The following is a 21,765-nucleotide window of genomic DNA, read 5'->3' on the forward strand; positions in this document are numbered from 1 at the left end:
AGTTTACATACAATATCTAAAATGACACATGTTTTTCTCACTATCTGACATGAAATCAGAATAAACCTTTCCCGTTTTAGGTCAGTTAGGATTACTAAAATTATTTATATTTGCCCAATGCCAGAATAATGAGAGAGAGAGTGAGTGGTGTAAGGTATTTTTATACTTTCTTCAAAGTCAAAAGTTTACATACTGTACATTTCATTAGTATTTGGTACCATTGCCCTTAAAATGTATGATTTGGGTCAAATGTTTTGGATATCCTTCCACAAGCTACTCACAATAGTTGGTAGGAATTTGGGCCCATTCCTCCGGACAGAACTGGTGTAACTGAGCCATGTTTTTAGGTAGTATTGCTCGCACCTGCCTTTTCAACTTTGCCCATAAATTTTCAATAGGATTGAGATCAGGTCTTTGTGATGGCCACTACAAAACATTGACTTTGTTATCCTTAAGCAACTTTGTAAACAGTTTGGCAGTATGTTTTGGGTCATTGTCCATTTGGAAGACCCATTTCCACCCAAGCTTTATGTTACTGGCTGATGTCTTGAGATGTTGCTTCGGTATTGCCACATAATCTTCTTTCCTCATTATGCCATCTATTTTGTGAAATCTCTTCTGCAGGAAAACAACCACACAACATGATGGTGCCATCCCCATGTTTTACAGTTGGTATGGTGTTCTTAGACTTCAAAGCTTCTCCCTTTTTCCTCCAAACGTAACTATGGTCATTATGGCCAAACAGTTCAGTTTTTGTTTCGCTATACCACCGGACATGTTTCCAAAAATTAAGGTCTTTGTTTCTGTGTGCATTTGCAAACATTAATCTGGCTTTTTTATGTTTCTTTTGGAGTAATGGCTTCTTCCTGGCAGAGTGGCCTTTCATCCCATGTTGATTCAGTACTTGTTGCACTTTGGAAAATTACACAATCTTAACAGCTTCCGCCAGCATCTTCACAAGGTCTTTTCCTTTTGTTCTTGGGTTGATATGTACATGTCTGACCAAAGCACGTTCATCTCTGGTACACAGAACCGTCTCCTTCCTGAGCAATATGATGGCTGAACATTCCCATCTTGTTTGTACTTAAGTATATTTGTTTGTCCAGATGAATAGGCACCTTCAGGTATCTAGAAATTGTACTCAAGTTTGAACCAGACTTGTGGAAGTCCACAATTCTCTTCCTGAGATCTTGGTTGATTTCTTTTGACTTTCCTATCATGCTACACAAAGAAGCAGTGTGTTTCAGGTGTGCATTAAAATACATCCACAGGTGTCTCTAATTAACTCAGATCATAGTATCATAGTTTTTAAGGTTGAAGGGAGACTCTAAGTCCATCTAGTTCAACCCGTAGCCTAACATGTTGATCCAGAGGACGGCAAAAAAACCCCAATGTGGCAAACAAGTTCCAATGGGGAAAAAATTTCCTTCCTGACTCCACATCCGGCAATCAGACTAGTTCCCTGGATCAATACCCTGTCATAAAATCTAATATACATAACTGGTAATATTAAATTTTTCAAGAAAGGCATCCAGGCTCTGCTTAAATGTTAGTAGTGAATCACTCATTACTACATCATGCGGCAGAGAGTTCCATAGTCTCACTGCTCGTACAGTAAAGAATCCTCGTCTGTGATTATGATTAAACCTTCTTTCCTCAAGACGTAGCGGATGCCCCCGTGTTCCAGTCGCAGGCCTAGGTGTAAAAAGATCTTTGGAAAGGTCTCTGTACTGTCCCCTCATATTTATACATTGTGATTAGATCCCCCCTAAGCCTTCGTTTTTCCAAACTAAATAACCCCAAGTTTAATAACCTGTCTTGGTATTGCAGCCCACCCATTCCTCTAATAATCTTGGTCGCTCTTCTCTGCACCCTCTCCAGTTCAGCTATGTCCTTCTTATATATCGGTGACCAGAATTGTACACAGTATTCTAAGTGCGGTCGCACTAGTGACTTGTACAGAGGTAGAACTATATTTTTTTCATGAACACTTATACCTCTTTTAATACATCCCATTATTTTATTAGCCCTGGCAGCAGTTGCCTGACACTGTCCACTAAAGTGAAGTTTACCATCCACCCATACACCCAAGTCTTTTTCTGTGTCTGTTTTACCCAGTGTTCTACAATTAAGTACATAATCATAAATGTTATTTCCTCTACCCAAGTGCATGACCTTACATTTATCTACATTAAACTTCAATTGCCACTTCTCAGCCCAATCCTCCAATTTACATAAATCTCCCTGTAATATAAGATGTTGCCGATAAACCTATCAGAAGCTTCCAAAAACATTACTTCATCATCATATGGGCTGTCCCATTTGGCTTAAAGGCATAGTACTCTTAGGGGCACTTTGCACACTACGACATCGCAAGCCGATGCTTGCGATGCCGAGCGCGATAGGCCCTGCCCCCGTCGCAGCTGCGATATCATGTTGATAGCTGGCGTAGCGAACATTATTGCTATGCCAGCTTCACATGCACTCACTTGCCCTGCGACGTCGCTCTGGCCGGCAACCCGCCTCCTTATTAAGGGGGCGGGTCGTGCGGCGTCATAGTGACGTTACACGGCAGGTGGCCAATAGAAGCGGAGGGGCGGATTGAGCGGGACGTAAACATCCCGCCCACCTCCTTCCTTCCGCATAGCTGGCGTGAGCCGCAGGACACAGGTAGGAGATGTTCCTCACTCCTGTGGCTTCACACACAGCGATGTGTGATGCCGCTGGAACGAGGAACAACATCGTAACATCGGTCATTTCCAAATTATGGAAATGACCGACGCTACACCGATGATACGATTACGACGATTTTGCGCTCATTAATCGTACCTCCAAAACATGGAGGGGGCCATTGCTGGATGGTAAAACTGTTCACTGATGGCTTGCATAGAGTGCTGTTCACACTTGCAGATGCACAGTCACAAACCCGCAGCCTATTAGGTGACGCCCATACTATTACATCAGGCGGCCAGCTGCCAAGCCGTACTCCATCTGCGCATCATACAGGGACAGGAACTCTAATATGCAAGGCCTAACAGAAAGGGGCCTGGCTGTATCCTGTACAAAAAAATATGAGGTTTTTAGTTGGTGTTATGGCCATAGCGCTCTGAAAAGATTCGGCTAAGAATCAAAGCCAGAGGCCAAACAAGCGTGGCTCAACTCCTGGCGAGCTCTTACTAGCCCCACAGCAGCTGATTGACAGGTCTCTCTTTTCGCATCTACATAGGGAGAGACCTGTCAGTCATTTGCAGTAGTACTGGAAAGACGCATCCAGGGGTAAACTCGGGCTAGTCTTGTCTCCGAGTATGGTCCTCGGCCACATCTTTGTAGTATATTATCTCTGAAATGCCGAACAGCATAACTCTTCTGACAAGTTCCCTTTGAGTTAAAGTATTTCTTCCCTTTATCGTCAATAGTTATTTACTTAATTGCTTCTCACATTTATGGTTTTAACTGTGTTTCCTACTAGGTACATATTAAAATTCTGATCACAAAAGGTGTGAAATTTGTAGGATATCCTGGAAAACAACATCTGATTCGGAAACTTTGTGTGGCTTCAGGAGAGACCAAACCCACATCAGCAGTGTTCTCATTTTCTGAACTAGGACATGCAAACATTTCAGGTGATCCAGTTTTATATTTCAAATTGTTGAATAATAATAACTACACAACTACGAGGGGCTGCTGATAAGTTTTTGGCTTTGTGATACTTTTTTGTTTCTATGGTAACGAGTGTTACATCACATGAAAGCCTTATGTGTCTAATATATTGTATATTTTAAAAAATGTTGTGTTTGTTGCTTATGGCAACAGTGTTCTACGCATGCGGGAAAATAAAATGGCGACGTCTAGTACGATCTTCACAGCAAGTGAGAGCAGAGGAGTGATACAATTCTTGTTTCTGCAAGTAAAGTCCACGAAGGATGTTCATGGTGATATGTCGCAGACATTGGAGGATCAATACCCTTCATATTCCACAGTTAAGAACTGGGTTGCCAAATTTAAAATGGGCCACTTCAGCACCAATGATGAGGAGCGTCCTGGACAACCGAGAGTGGTTGTTGTTCCAGAGATCGTCGATGCTGGAATATCAGCTAAAGCAATAGCAGACATCATAGGGATTTCCTGTGAACATGTTTGTGTCATTATCCATGAACATTTGGACATGAGGAAGCTATCTGCAAAGTGGGTCCCCAAATGTTTGACAACAGATCAGAGATCAGAGAAGCATGCGAGTGAAAACTTCCTGGTCCATTTGTCAGCGTTTCCAGACTGATAAGAACTTCCTGGATCGACTAGTCACTATGGATGAGACCTGGATTTATTTGTATGACCCTGAAAACAAAGAGCAGTCTAAAGAGTGGAGGCACAGTGGTTCTCCTCATCCAAAGAGGTTCAGGGTGCAAAAATCAGCCACTAAGGTGATGGCGTCTGTGTTCTGGGATAATGAGGGCATGCTGCTAGTGGATTACCTTCAAAAGGGTTCTACCATCAATGCAAGGTATTACATTGAACTTTTGGACCAATTAAAGGCAGCTCTGAAGGCCAAAAGACACGGCAAGCTGTCGAAAGGAATCTTATTCCTGAAAGACAACGCCACCACTCACACTGCACAAGCGATCATGACAAAACTGGCAGAGCTGGGCTTCCAGATGGTTGACGACCCAGCTTATAGACCAGATCTAGCTCCCTCCAACTATTGTCTGTTTCCAAACCTGAAGAAACAACTCAAGGGTACCAAATTTCACACCATTTCTGATGAAGTGGGATCTGTTTTGCTCAGATGTGGAGAGGAATTAAAAAAAATCAGTTATTGCATTCTGTTAGTCTGTGAAAATCAGACTATCCTTTTATGTTATCCGAGTGTTGTCCAATTTTATCATGTAACCATAGACTTGAATGGCCAAGTGCGATCCAATTTATGGAGGCAAATCATCCAGCTTTGATTTTATTTCCTTGGACTACTTGGACATGTGCACTCCCTCATTGAATAACATTAGACCGAAAATCCGCTGCACAAGCCCTTTCTTAAACTCGACAGTGAGGAAAGGGGTAGAATTCCTGATGAGTGAGGGCATTTGTATGAATTCCTTTTTACACATTACAATTCCACATTTCTTATTTATATTTGTGAGACAATAGTTGCAATCAAATTATTGAACCCTTATTGCAAATTAGTTTTTTATAGTAAAATTTACAACCGTCCTGCTGCTTGCAGTAACCCAAGCAAAGATTGATATAAATGGCGCAATACAATTAATACAAGAATTGAAGAATTGATTTTTCCAAACTCACTACAAAATGTGACGTTTAGTTTCTACTACACTCTCAGAATTTTTCAACCCCTTAATTAAATTCCTCCTAAGAACTATTTGCAAAATAAAGTGGTCAAGGTTTTGTTGACTGTGACTTCAGACTGCATGTTAGAAATTTTTGCAAAGTCAGGAGTAATCCAAAAAATTAAGAGGTATTTATCATATTGAAAACATTTTTTTATTCAACTACTGCATATTGTAACTGATAGGTGGGTGAGTGTTCACACATTCAATATTTGGTGAGTTTTATCACTGAAGATATGTGTCACAAGACTTAAGCGGGCTTTACACGCAACGACATCGCTAACGAGATGTCGTTGGGATCACGGAATTCGTAACGCACATCCGGCCTCGTTAGCGACGTCTTTGCGTTGAAACGCACGAACGACCGTTAAACGATCAAAATTACTCACCTAATCGTTGATCGTTGACCGGTCGTTCTAATCCTGATTATCGTTGGTGTTGCAGGACGCAGGTTGTTCGTCGTTCCTGTGGCAGCACACATTGCTATGTGTGACACCGCAGGAACGAGGAACCACATCGTACCTGCTGCCGCCGGAAATGAGGAATTAAGAAGGTGGTCGGGATGTTACGGCCGCTCATCTCCGCCCCTCCGCTTCAATTGGGCGGCCACTTAGTGACGCCGCTGTGACGCCGCATGAACGAACCGCCCCCTTAGAAAGGAGTCGGTTTGCCGGCCACAGCGACGTCGCTAGGCAGGTATGTGTGATGGGTGTAAAGCCTGCTTTACATGTGTCGATATGTTCGATCGCATTTGCGATCGCACCCACCCCCATCGTTTGTGTGATACGTGCAATTTGATGCCCGTGTCGCACAAAGTCGTAAACCCCCGTCACACGTACTAACCTTCCAAACAACCTCGCTGTGGGCGGTGAACATCCTCTTCCTGAAGGGGGAGGGACGTTCTGCATCACAGCGACGTCACACAGCGGCCGCCCAATAGAAGCGGAGGGGCGGAGATGAGCGGGACGTAAACATCCCGCCCACCTCCTTCCTCCCGCATTGCCGGCGGCCGCAGGTAGGCTGCAGTTCATCATTCCTGGGGTGTCACACGGAGCGACGTGTGTTGCCTCGGGAACGATGAACAACCGGAGCACAGAAGGACGTTCGATTTTATGAAAATGAGTGACGTGTCAACGAGCAACGATAAGGTGAGTATTTTGCTCGTTCACAGTCGCTTATTTGTGCATCACTACGACGTGACCCTGACGACATATCATTAGATATATCGTAGCGTGTAAAGCGGCCTTTAGCGATGTTGTGCGCTACGATTTGCCTGTGATGCACAACTGACGGGGGCAGGTACGATTGGCAGCGACATCACTAACGATGTCGTTGCGTGTAAAGCCCACTTATGGCTCACTTGTGTAATAATCTTTCTGTCCAACCAGTATCTTGTTATTCCACACCTGTGAGGTGGATGGGTTATTTCTGCAAAGGATACGTGCTGAGTAACATAGATTTAAACAAATTTGTGAGCAATATTTAGAGAAACAGGCCTTTTGTACTTAGAAAAAGTCTTAGATCTAAAGGCTGCTTTACACGGTACGACCGATTGTGCAATTTCACAATCGATCGTACCCGCCCCCGTCCTTTTTGCGTCACGGGCAAATCGCTGCCCGTGGCGCACAAAGTCGGTAACCACCGTCACACGTACTTACCTCTCGTGCGACCACGCTGTGGGCGGCGAACGTCCACTTCCTGGAGTGGGAGGGACGTTCGGCGTCACAGCGACGTCACACGGCCGCCGGCCAATGGAAGCGGAGGGGCGGAGATGAGCGGGACGTAAACATCCCGCCCACCTCCTTCCTTCACATAGCCGGCGGCGGCCTCGTGACGCAGGTAAGCTGTATTCATCATTCCCGGGGTGTCACACGGAGCGGCATGTGCTACCACGGAAACGATGAACAACTAAATTAAACGATATTATAGAACCTAGCGAGCAGTACACGACTCACAATTTGTGAGCGATACTGCGTCACTAGGAGGTGTCACACAGGCCGGCATCGCCAGCGATGCCGGATGTGTGTCACAAAAACCGTGACCCCGACGATCTATCGCACGATAGATTGTCTGGTGTAAAGCAGCCTTTAGAGTTCAGCTCATGAAAATTGGGATCAAAACCAAAAGTGTTGTGTTTATATTTTTGTAGAATGTATATATGGATTTATTGCAGACTATAAATGTTAACCCAAAGCAAAAAGAAACAGCATTTCTCCGGCAAAATGGTATAACAGTAAGTAACATTAAGTATACAGTTGCACAGATATACAGTCCACACAAATCTGCACAAGATGACAGGTCTGTCAGCTTCATTCACAGACACTAGCTAAGGCAACTGACCAACCTTAAACTACCCTTTTCAAGGTCTGGAACTATTGGTATTGGAATGGCCAGTCCCACCCAGCTCTTTTTGCCATTTTTCGGTCTTCACATCACCAAGGCTAAAGCGGGCTTTACACACAGCGACATCGCTAGCGATGTCGCTGGTGAAAGCACCCGCCCCTGTCAGTTGTGCGTCACAGGCAAATCGCTGCTCGTGGCGCACAACATCGCTAACACCCGTCACACGGACTTACCTGCTCAACGGCGTCACTAAGCGGCCGCCCAAAAGAAGCGGAGGGGCGGAGATGAGCAGGCTGAACATCCCGCCCACTTCCTTCCTTCCTCATTGGGGGCGGCCGCAGGGATGGTAATGTTCCTTGTTCCTGCGGTGTCACACATAGCGATGTGTGCTGCCGCAGGAACGGCAAACAACCTGCGTCCTGCAACACCAACGATAATCGGGATTAGAACGACCGGTCAACGATGAACGGTTAGGTGAGTAATTTTGATCGTTTAACGGACGTTCGTGCATTTCACACGACGTCGCTAACAAGGCCGGATGTGCGTCACAAATTCCGTGACCCCAACGACATCTCGTTAGCGATGTCGTTGCGTATAAAGCCCGCTTACGTCTTGTGACACATATCTTCAGTGATAAAACTCACCAAATATTGAATGTGTGAACACTCACCCACCTATCAGTTACAATATGCAGTAGTTGAATAAAAAAATGTTTTCAATATGATAAATACCTCTTAATTTTTTGGATTACTCCTGACTTTGCAAAAATTTCTAACATGCAGTCTGAAGTCGCAGTCAACATGTGTTGGGGCTCTATTGCATTGATCAATTCAGTAGCTAAATTTCTCTTGATTCATATGTTCATGGCAGTAATGCAGATTCCATTTTTCACATTTTCACTCTTGCATATAGCTATTGGATTTTTCAAGTCAGTATTCATACAGCAGTTTCTGCTATTTCATGTATTCCCCTTACATAGTCACTGGTGTGCATACCTTATCTCCCCATACATATCTTCAGTGACACATATCTTCTGTCCAGTACACCTGTCTATCTGCAACCTTTCAATATTAATTTCTACATGTATAAAATCTACCAAGATGATATGGTGACATTGTTATCTTTATTCCCAGCTAGAGGTTTGGCATATGCAGGAGTAAACTGTCTTGGAGATGGTAGCAGTAATCTTAAAAGCAACAAATATTCCGAAGATGTATTTGGTGAGAGGAAATCTCCATATGGTGTTGATTTTGTCCGCAGAAGTGTGATTGTTGAGGTAAACACCATTTTTCTTTTTCATTATTTCATACTTTCAGATATTAGTTTTGGGTTCTTGAAGTAAAAGCAGGACACATTTGCCGCATCAAAAATATCACAATATGGCAAGATGTGCTGATGCAGAAAAGTATAATTCGACACCCAACAATACAAGTTCAAGTTCAGTGGTTTGTGTTGTTTTAAAGAGTACACACTTACTTTATTCTTGCTGCCCCCTAAGTATTTTGGCTGATGTTAATCTAATGTGTATGGGGGCCTCCCAGCTCTCCCCAGACAATGTCAGTGAGAGAAGGCTTTGGCACGTACAATTTCGGACTGCTGATCCTTTAGTTCTTAGTAAGAATAAAGCGGCTACCAGAGGAGTCTTGCAGCAGTTTTGTCATTCTCTGTTGCTTTTTAAACCTTTTTGTTTTAAAAATGCATCTGACCTTTATCAGTCTCCATTTAATTGTTAGAGAATACTAATCAGAGGAACTGAACAAATTAACATTCTAGGTAGTTTCATTTACTAAATCATCTGTTGCAACTAGTTGAGACAAGGGGACCTTTATAAATTGGAAAGGCAAGTGGAGAATTCTCTTTGGATACCTATGTGCAACCTATGCATGCAAACCCCGAGAGCTTAGTACATGGTTTCGGCTAGGTCCAGCATGTTGTTTTGAGTTCCATTTTTCTGTGCCATTATAGGAAGAGAAAAGGGAACTCGTGCAAGAAATGAATCCATTCCATGATGGATACAAATGGAGGCAGATGGAACCCATTGGCTATAATTTAGTTATTTGGGCTTATCTTGGTATCATTTTACCAAAATGCTGCTGAAGGGTAGGCTGCGCTTTTTCCTCAAGTGAAAATGATAGAACCTTAATCAAGATGTGAAATTAGCCTTAGAAGAAATTGTTTAGATAGATTTTACAGATGACTACTAGGACTGGTTGGGAATCTGAAGCATTTCCTGATCACCTAAGAAAAACATGAAAATATTATTTTGGTCATTGTAGTTTTTATTTGAAAATATTTTATTTATTTATATTTGCATTTGCTAAGAAGTATATTTGTCTTCTGTTCCAGCCAGAGGGTTTAGCTCGAGAATACACATACAGTGTCTTTTTATGCCCAAATGGTAAGTAAACTGTATAAAATTAAAATCGGTATAACATAACCTACTGAATATACTTATTTATTTGTTATTTAGGGAAACCCAAATATAAGATTCCCAAATATTGTTAAGCATTATGTCACATAGTGGTGATAAATCAAAAAACCCAGGCTATAGATTTACTGTAAAATACCCATTAGGAATATAAGGGTATCTGAAGGTCTAGCATATGAAATAGGTGATTAGCCAAGCCTTTTGGGAATAGGCTGCAATATCCTCTATAATGATCACCAAGATGGTTCTTGATAAAAGCAAATAAGTGCATGCACAACCCCAAATCCAAAAAAGTTTGAAAACTGTTAACTGTAAAGAAAATAGCAATACAGTGATTTGGCAATCTCTTATAACCATATTTTATTCACAACAGAACATGGAACACAGATCAGAAGGTGAAAGTCAGACATTTTATTTAAAAAAAACTCATTTAGAAATTGATGTAGGCAACACATCTCAAAAAAGTTGGGACAAGCCATGTCTACCATTGTGTAGCATCCACTCTTCTTTTTACAATAGTCTGCAAATGTCTTGGAATTGAGGAGACAAATTGCTGGAATTTTGGCAGGCACATATTGTCTCATTTTTGTCTGATAATTTAAATTTACTAATTTGCCAAATACTTTCTATTGGAGAATGGTCTGGACCACAGGCAGCTCGTTCATCGCCTGACTCTTCTTCGTGAAACCATGATGTTGTGATCTATGCAGTGTGTGGTTGACTATTGTCTTGCTAAAATATATAAGGCTTTCCAGGGTCCCTTTCCTCTTGAGTTTGCTGGACATGGTGTTTGAGATTTCATTAAGAATTTCAAATTGAGTTCCTTTGACCACAGAATGGTTTTCTGTTTTGCTTCTGTCCATTTAACATGGGCTTTAGCCCAGAAAAGCCGGCATCATTTATGCACTGTTGATAGATAGCTTCTTCTTTACATGTTGGAGCTTTACTTTGTATTTGTGGATTGCACAGCACGCCATGTTCATAGACAATGATTTCTGAAAGTATTCCTGAGTCCATATAGTGATTTGCATAAACGAACCATGACTGTTTTTAATACAGTTTCATCTAAAGGCCTGCAGATTGTAAATGTCCAATATTGACCTTCGGCCTTGTGCACATAGATTTATCCAGATGATATTATGTATTGTAGATGGTGGGATACTCAAAGTCTTTGTAATTATACAATAAGGAACATCACAATGATTGGGGAGAGCAGGGAACAGGGGCTCCTAGACTGGGCCTCAGACTAGGGGGACCCTAGCTATACCTTATCTCAAAATTACCTCTGAAGGTGAAGATGTCTGAGCTGCCTACCTGACTCAGTTTCTGCTCTTCACTAATCTTATACCCCCTCTCTCACTAGACCAGGGGATGGCTGGGACAGTAGTATGATAAAACCAACTGAGATAGAAAAACAGGGGAAACTAAAACTATCTCACAGCATGCTCACACAAAGGTATAAGACAATAAGAGTTAAGCAAGAAAGTAAGAGCTGGGAGGAAACAACAAGACAAGAGAATTCCACATTAACTCTAAGCACCACGCAATATAATTATCAGCAAGACTGGAAAACAACATCACACAGACCAACACAGCAAAAAGCTATAGTCTATGTGGGGAAACAGATTCCACCAACTTAAAAATGCGAGGAGTAAATGTGATAGATTTCCAACAACATGTGATTCCAGAGGTAACCAGAAGACTAGCAGAGGTTAACTCTTGCTAGCCTGACCATTAATGAGTACACAGCTGGTCAACACCTGACCCTGCCTGTATAACTGAAAAACACAAGAGAAACCAAAGTGTGGAGTGTCAGAATCTGTAGTGTGCTTAAAATATTTTTATTTTGAAAATTTGTGAGGAAGTACAAATTTGAAGGAGTTGTATTATCATTGCATTACTCATTCTTATGTTCTATAATCTTACCATTGAAGTACTATAAAATGGGAAAGGGAGTAAGGATAGGAAGAGGAGTATGGGGTTGAGGAGAGTAGTGACATTTTTATTGGGGAAACTGGTAAGAGGGGGAAGGAAAAAGGGAGGGAAACTGGGAAAGGGAGAACATCTAATAAGTTGGTTGCAATATGAGAGAGAATATGAGGATTAAACATATACAACAGTTATAATTGAGAACTATGAAATATATCACATTTGTCAACATCTAGAGGATTTCAGTATTATAAGAAAACCCGAGCTGAAGGCTATAATATGATGAACACAAAGACAACCACATGTTAGAATTCAATTAGTAGGATCATCTGATCTTCATGTAGGCCCTTGGTGATATTAATTCCATGGATTCCACTGCCGGAAATATTTAGGGAAATTATTGTTAATAGTGGCATAATGTTTCTCAAAATTGTTGTGTTAGGCTAATGCTTCAATAAGTTGTGTGATAGATGGAGGGAGGGGATTTTTCCAATTGGCTGCAATAAGGGATCTGGTGGTGAGGAAGATGTGGATAATAAGAAATTTGAAGTATAGATCAATTTGGTCAAGGTCTAGAGAGAGGAGAGCTAATTGGGGGTAATGACTATGTTGGAATGGGTGATTTGATTAATTAGTTTGGATATTTCTATCCAGAGGTTTTTTAATATTGGGCAATCCCAGAATATATGCAGTAGGCTACTGGTGCCGTTACAGTTCCTCCAGCATGAGGAGGAGTTATTTTTATTAATTTGGTGGAGCCTGAATGGAGTAAAATCTGGAGAATGGAGAATCTGTAGTTTGAATATCATCTGCTGCCGCAATGACACTCGGAAGAGGAACACAGGAACATTTTTCTGAAGTTGTTCCACAGTTTTTAAAAAGTGTTCAGATTAGTGAACCTCTGACCGTCTTTGCTTCTGAGAGACTATGCCTCTCTTTTTTTCAGAAGAAATTAATATTATCACAGGTATACAGAAAATTCCTTAATGACAGATTATACCTATTTCTAAAATCACATTTTTATTGAAATATCTATTTCAATTAAATATCTATTTAAAAGCGCGTATTTTGGCGTATTTTAGAAATAGGTATAATCTGTCATTAAAGACTATGCCTCTCCAAATGTTTTTTATATACAGATATATGACTTTTTGAGATATGTTGCTGCCTTAAGTTTCTAAATGAGTGAATTTTTCAAATGAAAATGTAAAGCCTTCAATTTGTTATGTGTTCTGTATTTTATAGTGAATAAAATATGGCTATAATAGATTTTCAAATCCTTGCAGTCTTGTCTGAACCTTTATGTAATTGGGGGTTGTAATTGGTATATGATGTCACATAGTTTACAATGCTTCTTGTTAGAAGTGGGAACAGCTCAACAATGGAGTAGGCAGGCAAGTAAATACATGTTTGACATGGTTGATTTTTACCCATAATGAGCAACGATTAACAATATAACAAATCGATTAGCATAAAGTGCTTTTCACAGGGCCTTTTAAATGGGCCAATAGACACTGTATAGGATATTTAAAGCATATTTTTATACATCCTCTTTTTTACGTAGGTAGATGTGTTGTGACCAACAATAGTTTTTTTTTAGGCTGCATAAACAATTCAGTCAACTTACTAATCAGCATCTGCTCGTTTGTTGGCTGATTACTTTTTTTTTACACCGGCCAATTATCAGGATTGAGCGTTCTTATAAATGCTATTTCAGGTGATTATTGCCCATGTAAAGGACCCTATGCTTCAGTGGGAAAAGGAAACAAGACTACTTATACCCTCAGGCTATGTGCGCACGTTGCGTTTTTTCCAAGCAAACGCTGCGTTTTGAACTGCAGCGTTCTCAGTGCAAACTTGCATGCGTTCAGCTTCCCCAGCAAAGTCTATGAGAAAGCCGAAAAATCAATGCACACGTTGCGTTTGTAAACGCAGCGTTTTGGATGCCGAAAATCACTGTGGAAAAAAAAGCAGCATGTCACTTCTTTTGTGCATTGTAGCTGCATTCTCCACCCATTGAAATCAATGATGTGGGTCACAACGCAACCAAAATGCACTTGGACTGCATTTTTGTTGCGTTCCGCATGCTTTCTTGACAAGCAAAACGCAGGTCTTTTCAGTCTCTCTCTCTCATTGTCGGTCAATCTCTGTCTGTGGATGTCGGTGAATCTCCCTCTGTCTGTCGGTCGGTCTCTTTCTTTCTAAGTTGGTCGCTCTGTCTGTCTCTCTCTCTCTGTCGGTCGGTCTCTCTCTCTGTCTGTCCCTCTCTCTGTCCGTCGGTCGGTCTCTCCCCCTCTCTCATACTCACCGATCCCCGATCACCAGCGCGGTGCTGCACGGCTGTCACACTGCTCCGGCAGCTTTCCTCTTTTGAAAATGGAAAATGCCGGCCGCTCATTATTCAATCTGGTATTCCCTGCTTTCCCCGAGCACCTGCGCCTATGATTGGTTGCAGTCAGACATGCCCCCACGTGACAGCTGTCTCACTGCAACTAATCACAGACGCAGGTGGGCGGGTCTATATCGTGCAGTAAAATAAATAATTAATTAAAAAAAAAAACGACGTGCGGTCACCCCCAATTTTGATACCAGCCAGGGTAAAGCCACATGGCTGAAGGCTGGTATTCTCAGGATGGGGAGCGCCACGTTATGGGGAGCCCCCCAGCCTAACATTATCAGCCAGCAGCCGCATCCTTTAGATGCCACAGTCCCGGGACTCTACCCGTAATAATGACCGCAAAGTCCACATAAGTCCATAATCAAATATAAATTACTATAGTTAGGCTGACAGTGAGCATGTTAGTATCGCAATATTACATCACCTGAATAGGAAGTATCCTGCCGTGACCCTCACACTCCGACACGTGTTTCGCAAACAGCTTTCTCGAGGAGCGTGGACTTATGTGGACTTTGCGGTCATTATTACGGGTGGCTTGCAAATGTATATTGCATTTCTGAATTGTAATAGATCCCATGTGTCTGTGGACGTATGTGGGCTCTGTGGATACTGCTATGTGCGTTCATCGGTAATCTACACTGCATCCATTGGAATTAATTCTTCTGTATTGGGGAACCTGTATACTCTTTTATTTATTTATTCTCATGAGTACAGATTATTTATGGGGGAACCCTGCATTGAAAAATTTGTGCATTGCTGATGAAAAACGCAGGTGGAACCGCAGAGTCTACACTTGGTCCATATGATATATGATACTTTTGTAAAAATCATATATGGGGGAAACTTGCAGTAAAGAATTTGTTGCATTGGCAATAACAATACAGTTGTGATCACTAAGTCTACATTTGGTCCATTTAGCATATGATTTTTGGCTGTAACTATACAGATACTCACCTGTCTGGTTGTGAATATCCCAGTTATTAATATAGGGATTCAATTATTTTTCCTGCCTGGGTCTCTCTTCTATACGGTACCTTTATGCTAAAATATTTTAAAATATATGTTTAAATAAAGATTGTTTTTATTGGAAAATGGCGTCACTCCTTTAATTTGGTCATCTAGGGATGCCCAATAAATGTGTATAAATCAAGTTAAATGTGTGCAAAGTACATATAAAATAATAGAGCAACATTCTTGGCAAAGTAGACTGCTATAATACCATTTTCATTCTCGAGGGTAAATACATGGCTAAGTAACAACATATTTAGTGTATAAGAGCATGAAAAACACATATAAGCAGGTTAGCTTATTTATAAGGGTAATTGAGGGATAGAGACATGAGACAAAGGTATTAGAGAAAAGAGGGGGAAAAAGGATCCTTGGATCAGAAAACATCTCGCACTGCCACCCTGCTGAGAGTTGTCAGAAAAGAATATGAAACCCTAAAGTCCAACTAGGAAGCCCAGGTACAGATAGACGTGTTCGGCAACAATGGACTCTGCAGCTCTTCCATCCACATGATACTGTTGAGTTTTAGGACCCAATCATGTATGGTAAGAACAACTTGTGTCTTCAGGTGTGAGGGATTACAGTGCAGGCAGCAGAGAGAAAGAAACGTAAACTGGATTCTTAAAACTTCAAATGGGCCCAGTAATGTTGGATGCAAGTTCAGTCTCCAGAACAGTTGTGGAGTGATATTCCACTCCAAAGATCCAATCGCAATAAGAATTAATAAAAGGACAACTCCATCATATATGGAGTATTGTTCTTCATTCAGACAGGCTTTGCCAGCACAGATACCTCCATAACAAAAGCATATACTACAGCAAGGTACTTATAACAATTTCAAAGAATTTTCTCATTTCTACAGTTTACTGGTAGGGTACAGTCATATGAAAAAGTTTGGGCACCCCTATTAATTAACCTTTTTTCTTTATAACAATTTGGGTTTTTGCAACAGCTATTTCAGTTTCATATATCTAATAACTGATGTAATATTTCTGAATTGAAATGAGGTTTATTGTACTAACAGAAAATGTGCAATCCGCATTAAAACTAAATTTGACAGGTGCATAAGTATGGGCACCCTTATCAATTTCTTGATTTGAACACTCCTAACTACTTTTTACTGACTTACTAAAGCACTAAATTGGTTTTGTAACCTCATTGAGCTTTGAACTTCATAGGCAGGTGTATCTAGTCATGAGAAAAGGTATTTAAGGTGGCCACTTGCAAGATGTTCTCCTATTTGAATCTCCTATGAAGAGTGACATCATGGGCTCCTCAAAACAACTCTCAAATGATCTGAAAACAAAGATTATTCAACATAGTTGTTCAGGGCAAGGATACAAAAAGTTGTCTCAGAGATATAAACTCAGTTTCCACTGTGAGGAACATAGTAAGGAAATGGAAGAACACAGGTACAGTTCTTGTTAAGCCCAGAAGTGGCAGGCCAAGAAAAATATCAGAAAGGCAGAGAAGAAGAATGGTGAGAACAGTCAAGGACAATCCACAGACCACCTCCAAAGACCTGCAGCATCATCTTGCTGCAGATGGTGTCAATGTGCATCGGTCAACAATACAGCGCACGTTGCACAAGGAGAAGCTGTATGGGAGAGTGATGCGAAAGAAGCCGTTTCTGCAAGCACGCTATAAACAGAGTCGCCTGAGGGATGCAAAAGCACATTTGGACAAGCCAGTTAAATTTTGGAAGAAGGTCCTGTGGACTGATGAAACAAAGATTGAGTTGTTTGGTCATACAAAAAGGCGTTATGCATGGAGGCAAAAAAACACAGCATTCCAAGAAAAGCACTTGCTACCCACAGTAAAATTTGGTGGAGGTTCCATCATGCTTTGGGGCTGTGTGGCCAATGCCGGCACCGGGAATCTTGTTAAAGTTGAGGGTCGCATGGATTCAACTCAGTATCAGTAGATTCTTGACAATAATGTGGAAGAATCAGTGACAAAGTTGAAGTTACGCAGGGGATGGATATTTCAGCAAGGCAGTGACCCAAAACACCGCTCCAAATCTACTCAGGCATTCATGCAGAGGAACAATTACAATGTTCTGGAATGGCCATCCCAGTCCCCAGACCTGAATATCATTGACAATCTGTAGGATGATTTGAAGCGTGCTGTCCATGCTCGGCGACCATCAAACTTAACTGAACTGGAATTGTTTTGTAAACAGGAATGGTCAAATATACCTTCATCCAGGAACTCATGAAAAGCTACAGGAAGTGACTAGAGGCTGTTATTTTTGCAAAAGGAGGATCTACAAAATATTAATGTCATTTTTATGTTGAGGTGCCCATACTTATGCACCTGTCAAATTTTGTTTAAATGCGGATTGCACATTTTCTGTTAGCACAATAAACCTCATTTCAATCCAGAAATATTACTAAGTCCATTAGTTATTAGATATATGAAACTGAAATAGCTGTTGCAAAACCCCAAATTGTTATAAAGAAAAAAGGTTAACATTAATAGGGGTGCCCAAACTTTTTCATATGACTGTATATGTAAGTGGAAAGGCTTTATTTTTATTTTGGAGAACTGAGTGGATTGCCGTGCTCAGCAACTGATTTTTCAAAAAATATTGTGTCATCTGGGCTGGAGATGGAAAGAATGAACTGATACAGTCGGGAAAACAGTCAGAATGGGTTGTGGAACTCAACCTCTGTCAATTGTATATCTTATCAGCTTTATTGTATAGCTAAAAAGTGTCAAAAAGCGCAGAATAGGGCATCACCTGTTGTAGATAGTATGGTATTGCCCACCTGCCGGGTTGTGTCAGTAACAACTCCTACGTACAAGGTGGCCATAAAATAACCTAAGGTGTTTGGAGCCGTGTGCAGACTGACCCAGTGGACAGAATTGGCTGAAAATTGGTATATACTGTTGCTACTTAAGGCATGGGGAAACAAAAGACATCTTAAAATTTTTTTTATACCAAAACTACCCACCAGGTAAAAAAGTGTCGCTGTACAGTGAGCGAGCGACCCAAAAACCACGTGCTGATAATTGGAGATATCTCAATTGTTCCACAGACTAGCATTATTGTTCAATATGGCCGCCATCATGCCATGATCATGTTCATCCTATGAAAAACATGCTCGACGCTTGCGTGTAACATGTCTGGTGGGATGCTGCGCACTTCCAAAATGATGCAGTGTTTGAGGTCAGCCAGGGTGTCGACATTTCCTCGATAAACAGGCTCTTTCAAGTGTCTCCACAACCAGAAATCGCAAGGATTGAGATCGGGCGAACACGGTGGCCATGTGTTAGGGAAGGAGCGGCTCAAAATCCTGTCATCGGGAAAATATGCACTCAGAACGTTCTTCACTTGATTTGCAATGTGAGGAAGTGCTCCATCATGCATGAAGGTGGTCGTCTGAAGACACTGCCGCTGTTGGATTTTCAGAACGACCACTGTTTCCAGCATTGTCTGGTATCTCGGTGATGTCATGGAACAGGTAGCAACCCCAGTTGGCCTCATTTCTTCATAAAAAAAAACAAACAGTCAGAGGATGACTGATGAGGTGAAGCCACACAAAACGGTTACCTTTGGCTAATGCAGCGGACCCCCTCAACCGTGTGTGGATTTTCGGTAGCCTATATGTGACAGTTTTGTGTGTTCCCCATTCCATTCAGGTAAAAATGCGCTTTGTTGCACCACAGAAAATTCCAAGGCCAATTGCAATCCACTTCCACTCTCGCCAGAAACATGAATGCAAATGTCATACAGGTATCTTTGTCACAAGGAAGAACTTGTTGATGATGGCTAATTTTGTACTGGTATGCCCGCAAGACCTTTCAGAGAACTATCCATATTGTACTGTAGGAAGCCCCAATTGCCTGGAAACACTGCGTGCACTGCTGTTCCTGGCTGGGTTGTTCGTGCCCTGTTCCACGATGGCAGTGGCCATGTCCTCCACAACCTCTCTGCTTACCGGTTGTCGCCCGTGCTCTGGCTGAACACTCAGTAACCCTGTTGCCTCAAACTGTGTCATCATCGGTCTCAGCGAATTGACAGCCATTGGCTCACTACGTGTGTGAAGGTCTTTCAAGCAACGGAAGGCTCTCAGTGCAGCTGTAGCATTCCTGGCATTGTCCTAAAACAACCAAACTAACAGCTCACGATCAGGCAAAGAGGCAAGCATTTTTCAGATTGAGTTCCAATGTGCGCCCACTGTATAGCACCACTTTTTCACCTGGTGGGGAGTTTTGGTAAAAATTTTTTTTTTTAAAGATGCCTTCCGTTTCCCCATGCCTTGAATAGCATACATACCAATTTTCAGCCAATCCTGTCAATCCTGGGTCAGTCTGCACACGGCTCCAAACACCTTAGGTTATTTTATGGCCACCTTGTATGTATAGATACAAGCTGCTGCTGCTCTGTGTGCTGGGATAAAACCAGCAGTAAGTGCTATAGTGGAAAGAGGTATACAGATAAATCTGCTGAGCTGCTAGTCAAGAAGATATCCAATGGAGATTACGGTGTTGAACTAAAGAGCAGTTTTATTAAGCTACGCGTTTCAGAGTTGAATTAACTCACATGAGGAAAAAACTGCAATATACTATTATAAGCTTTATAGGCATTTTTGCTAGATTTTAGAGAATCTATCACCAGGTTTTTGCTACCATCATGATGTAGCGGCAGAGACTCTGATTCCAGCGATGTGTCACTTAGTTTACTGGGAGCAGCTGCCCTTTCAGATTACATAGCAAAAACTTGCTGACCAATTCTCTTTAAATGGGTTTACTGGGCTGAATATAAATTTCTACAGTCACTCTAAGTGAGTGAATATTGCTGAATTCTGATAGCATACGGTATGTCAGGATTATTCTCTATGACCAGCTCAAACAGTCATCATGTGATAGATCGTATGCAAACTGCATACATATCACATGCCAACTATCAACACTTACTTAGAGAGGAACAGATTTGTAGCAACTTGGCACATGACCACCACTATGTAAATCTCATACTTACAATCACTTGACGACCACTCAGTCAGGCAATAGAAGGGAATATTGTTGTCATGTGTACACTGTTAGAATACCGCAATCTGCGTTTACATATTTTAGTCCAGAAATCCCCTAACAAAAGTAAGAGGTTGTTATGTTGCTGTTGTGTGCATTGCTTGATTAAACTTTGTTTTCTACGCTTGCTTATTTTTATTTTTCCTACACATTGTTCCCATCATCTATTACAGCCATGGTCGAAAGTGTTGGCACCCTTGAAATTGTTCCAGAAAATGAAGTATTTCTCTCAGAAAATGATTGCACTTTAACATGCTTTTTATACACACTTACTTCCTTTGTGCGTATTGGAACAACAAAAAAAAAACCAGAGAATAAAAAGCAAATTGGACATAATTTCACACAAAGCTCCAAAAATTGGCCAGGCGAAATTGTTGGCACCCTCAGCTTAATATTTCATGTCATACCATTTGGAATAAATAACTGCAATCAATCTCGCCTTATAATCATCAACAATCTTCTTACACTTCTCAGCAGCAATTTTGGATTCTTCATTTGCAAACTGCTCAAGGTCTCTTATATGTGAAGGGTGCCTTCTCCCAACAGCAATATTAAGATCTCTGCACAGGGGTTCAATGAGATTTAGATCCCGATTCATTGCAACCACTCCAGAACTCTCCAGCACTTTGTTTCCATCCATTTCTGGGGGGGGGGGGCTTCTTGAAATATATTTAGGGTCATTGTACTGCTGGATGATCCATGACCTACGAACCTAGGACACAAACCCAGCTTTCTTACACTGGGCACTACATTGTGACACAAAATGCTTTGGTAATCCTTAGATTTCATGATGCCTTGCACACAGTCAGGCACACAGTGCCAGAGGCAGCAAAACAACCCCCAAATATCTTTGAACCTCCACCATATGTGACTGTAGGTACTGTGTTCCATTCTTTGTAGACCTTATTCTCTTTGTGGTAAACAGTAGAATGATGTGCTTCACCAAGAAGTTCTAATTTGGTCTCATCTGTCTACAAGACACTTTCTGAAAGAGATTTTGCTTACTCATGTATATATTGGCAAACTGCAGTATAACTTTTTTATGTCTCTGTATCAGCAGTGGGGTCCACTGGGTCTCCTGCCATAGTGTTTTATTTACATCAAATGTTGATGGATAGTTTACGCTGATACTGATGCACCCTGAGCCTGCTGGAGAGATTGTATTTCTTTGGAACTTGATTGGCACTGCTTATCCACCATTTGGATTATCCTGCGTTGCAACCTTTCATCATTTTTCTCTTGTCGAGGGTGATAAGCTACAGTGCTGTGGGTTGTAAACTTCT

General features: G+C 41.5%; 1 protein-coding gene across 1 annotated transcript in view; it reads left to right on the plus strand.

Moving 5' to 3' along the window:
* CPAMD8 (C3 and PZP like alpha-2-macroglobulin domain containing 8) overlaps positions 1–21,765 on the plus strand; it is a 299,461-nt gene that overhangs the window by 178,499 nt on the left and 99,197 nt on the right. The window contains exons 21-23 of the mRNA XM_075314975.1: positions 3,470–3,623; positions 8,816–8,958; positions 10,029–10,080. Of these exons, the coding sequence (XP_075171090.1) occupies positions 3,470–3,623; positions 8,816–8,958; positions 10,029–10,080 (349 nt within the window). The remainder of the gene's footprint in view (positions 1–3,469; positions 3,624–8,815; positions 8,959–10,028; positions 10,081–21,765) is intronic.

Source organism: Anomaloglossus baeobatrachus, chromosome 1, assembly GCF_048569485.1.
Source record: "Anomaloglossus baeobatrachus isolate aAnoBae1 chromosome 1, aAnoBae1.hap1, whole genome shotgun sequence".
Lineage (NCBI taxonomy): Eukaryota > Metazoa > Chordata > Amphibia > Anura > Aromobatidae > Anomaloglossus > Anomaloglossus baeobatrachus.